The 2,452-nt window shown below is 31.0% G+C and overlaps 1 protein-coding gene across 1 annotated transcript in view; it reads left to right on the top strand.

The window, feature by feature from the left end:
• Positions 1-899: 899 nt before the first annotated feature.
• LOC115227258 overlaps positions 900-2,452 on the top strand; it is a gene marked incomplete at its 5' end in the record, with an annotated part of 12,217 nt that continues 10,664 nt past the window's right edge. The window contains one exon of the mRNA XM_029798144.2: positions 900-1,134. Coding sequence (XP_029654004.2) covers positions 900-1,134 — 235 coding nt within the window. The remainder of the gene's footprint in view (positions 1,135-2,452) is intronic.

The raw sequence follows: 2,452 nt of genomic DNA, 5'->3' as shown, positions 1-2,452 counted from the left end.
ACGAGACAAAAAACAAGTCCTGCAGATCACCAACACGACAAAGTCCGCCTGGGTTACAACAGTTGTGGTAAGACGAATATTCTAGAACTATATCAACTGAATTGTGGTTTTCTATTTTTATGGAGGATTGGGAAAAGAAGGGACAGAACCCATAAACCTCTCGGTCCTTCCAGGACTGGTTGATCACATTCTAATTATTGATGACTTCAAGATAAATGTGGGCAATGGAGGGAATTCTGAAGAGCGGGTTAACATTGGTGGGGAGAAAGGATTGGGTATAGATAGTTCTGAGAAGACAATGTTGTAGTAACGCTAGAATAGATAACAGGAGGCGTAAGAGTGGCTATGTGGTAAGTAGCTTGCTTACCAGCCACATGGTTCTGGGTTCAGTCCCACTGCGTGGCATCTTGGGCAAGTGTCTTCTACTATAGCCTCGGGCCAACCAAAACCTTGTGAGCGGATTTGGTGGACTGAAAGAAGCCCGCCGTATATATATATATATGTGTGTGTGTAAGTTTGTGTGTCTGTGTTTGTCCCTTTTGCATTGCTTGACAACCGATGCTGGTGTGTTTATGTCTCCGTCACTTAACGGTTCGGCAAAAGAGACCGATAGGATAAGTACAAGGCTTACAAAGAATAAATCCTGGGGTCGATTTGCTCGACTAAAGGCGGTGCCCTAGCATGGCCACAGTCAAATGACTGAAACAAGTAAAAGAGTAAAAGAGTAAAAGAGGAAGAGACACTGGGTTTATGGAACAAGGTTTGGACACCATTTCTAAAGGAATCAGTCAGATGAAATCAGGGACACCGTACATGTTATACCATTTTTGCTATCTCCAGGTTAGAGTCCAGTTTGATGTGGTCACTCTGTTTATTATATCTGTTGTTATTTTCTACAGGTGAAGGTCCAGTGTGGTGTGGTCACTGTATATGCTTCATTTCACAACAGTTATCCCAATGAAGCCGACTACGACTACAAGGCTTTGGCAACTGATGATCAGCCGGGGAAATTATTTCTTGCAGAAGAATCAGAACTTAATAAACTTGCCCTTACTGTCCTTTCAAAAACTCGATTTGATCTCAAATCCTCAGCTTGTAACAATCCTTCCTATGACATCAACATCAACCCAACAGGTAAGCTACTTCGTTTTCTTTTAAACATAGTTCTATAATCTTTATACCTATCAAGCTGGGACAGTGGATTATGGAATAACCAAAACCATTTAGCATTTGAACTGACCAAATGCAGGTCTGGTCTCTTACACCTACCCTATGGTGTCATTCTAAAAATATACAATCACATCATTGAAATCTGAAAGCTATGAGATATTGCAGGATTAATTCAAAGCAATATGAATAGATAAATGTTAAATTTAAGAGAATAATCTGAATACTAAAGGATTAAAGTCTCTCAACATGATTACCACAAATCCAAATGTTCAACTAGGATATATATTAGAGATAAAACCACTATTATGTAATTCAAACAATAATAGTCACAAACCATATAACTAGATCTCAAAAAGTATAAAAATGAATGATCAATATATAAGTAAAGATACTACGTACGTTTCATGGATATAATTAAATTCAAAATACAATTAAATTTAAATTTAATTGAAATTAATTCAATTTAAAATTATAGTCAATCTTCAGGTTAACAATAATAGTTAAATAAATAAGCAAATAGAGTTAAACAATATTTATTTAAATAAATAAATAAAATAATGATTTTTCTTATAGAAGAAACCCCATTAACTAAAATTGAAATTTAAAACATTCGGATCAGTTTCCTACATTACATTTATGTTAAATATTTAAGGTAAAAAAAATACAGTAAATAGATTGAAAAATGTATTTATCTGTGAAGATTAATTTAGCATAAAAAAACATTGATAAACTATAGAATATCTTTAACCTAGTTATACTCTAATATTTAATTATCAAACTATTTAGCAAAGCAATCACTATTAATATTTTTAGATTTTAGTTCGCATATATTAATTATAAAATAAAAAATACATAAAAATAAGTATCTAAATCATAATCAACAAATATAGTAATTATAAATCTATATTTTTTTTATAAATAAACACAAACATATAACCAAGTATTATAGCTATCTTTAGAAAATATTTATGAAATACAAATTAAGAATTGAAAAAATTCCAAATTAAAAACGTATAAAATACTTATTATTACTATTATTATTAAATTTAATAGTACTAGATACATAAAATGACTAGAAATATAATAAGAAACTTATAGTTAATTAAATAAATGTTCATATCTAAATTATCATTAACAAATTAAAAATTATAAATTTATATTTAACAATCAATTATATAGAGTACAATAATATTTCTTAATTAAAAAAAGTTTACTTATCTCTCAAAAAGCGTATCATTAACTGAAAAATTTCAAAACGAAAAACGTCTGCAATATACATGCA

The sequence above is a fragment of the Octopus sinensis genome, unplaced genomic scaffold (assembly GCF_006345805.1).
Source record: "Octopus sinensis unplaced genomic scaffold, ASM634580v1 Contig02459, whole genome shotgun sequence".
Classification (NCBI taxonomy): Eukaryota; Metazoa; Mollusca; class Cephalopoda; order Octopoda; family Octopodidae; genus Octopus; species Octopus sinensis.
The sequence above is the reverse complement of the archived record's forward strand: the minus strand, read 5'-3'. Positions and strand labels throughout refer to the sequence as shown.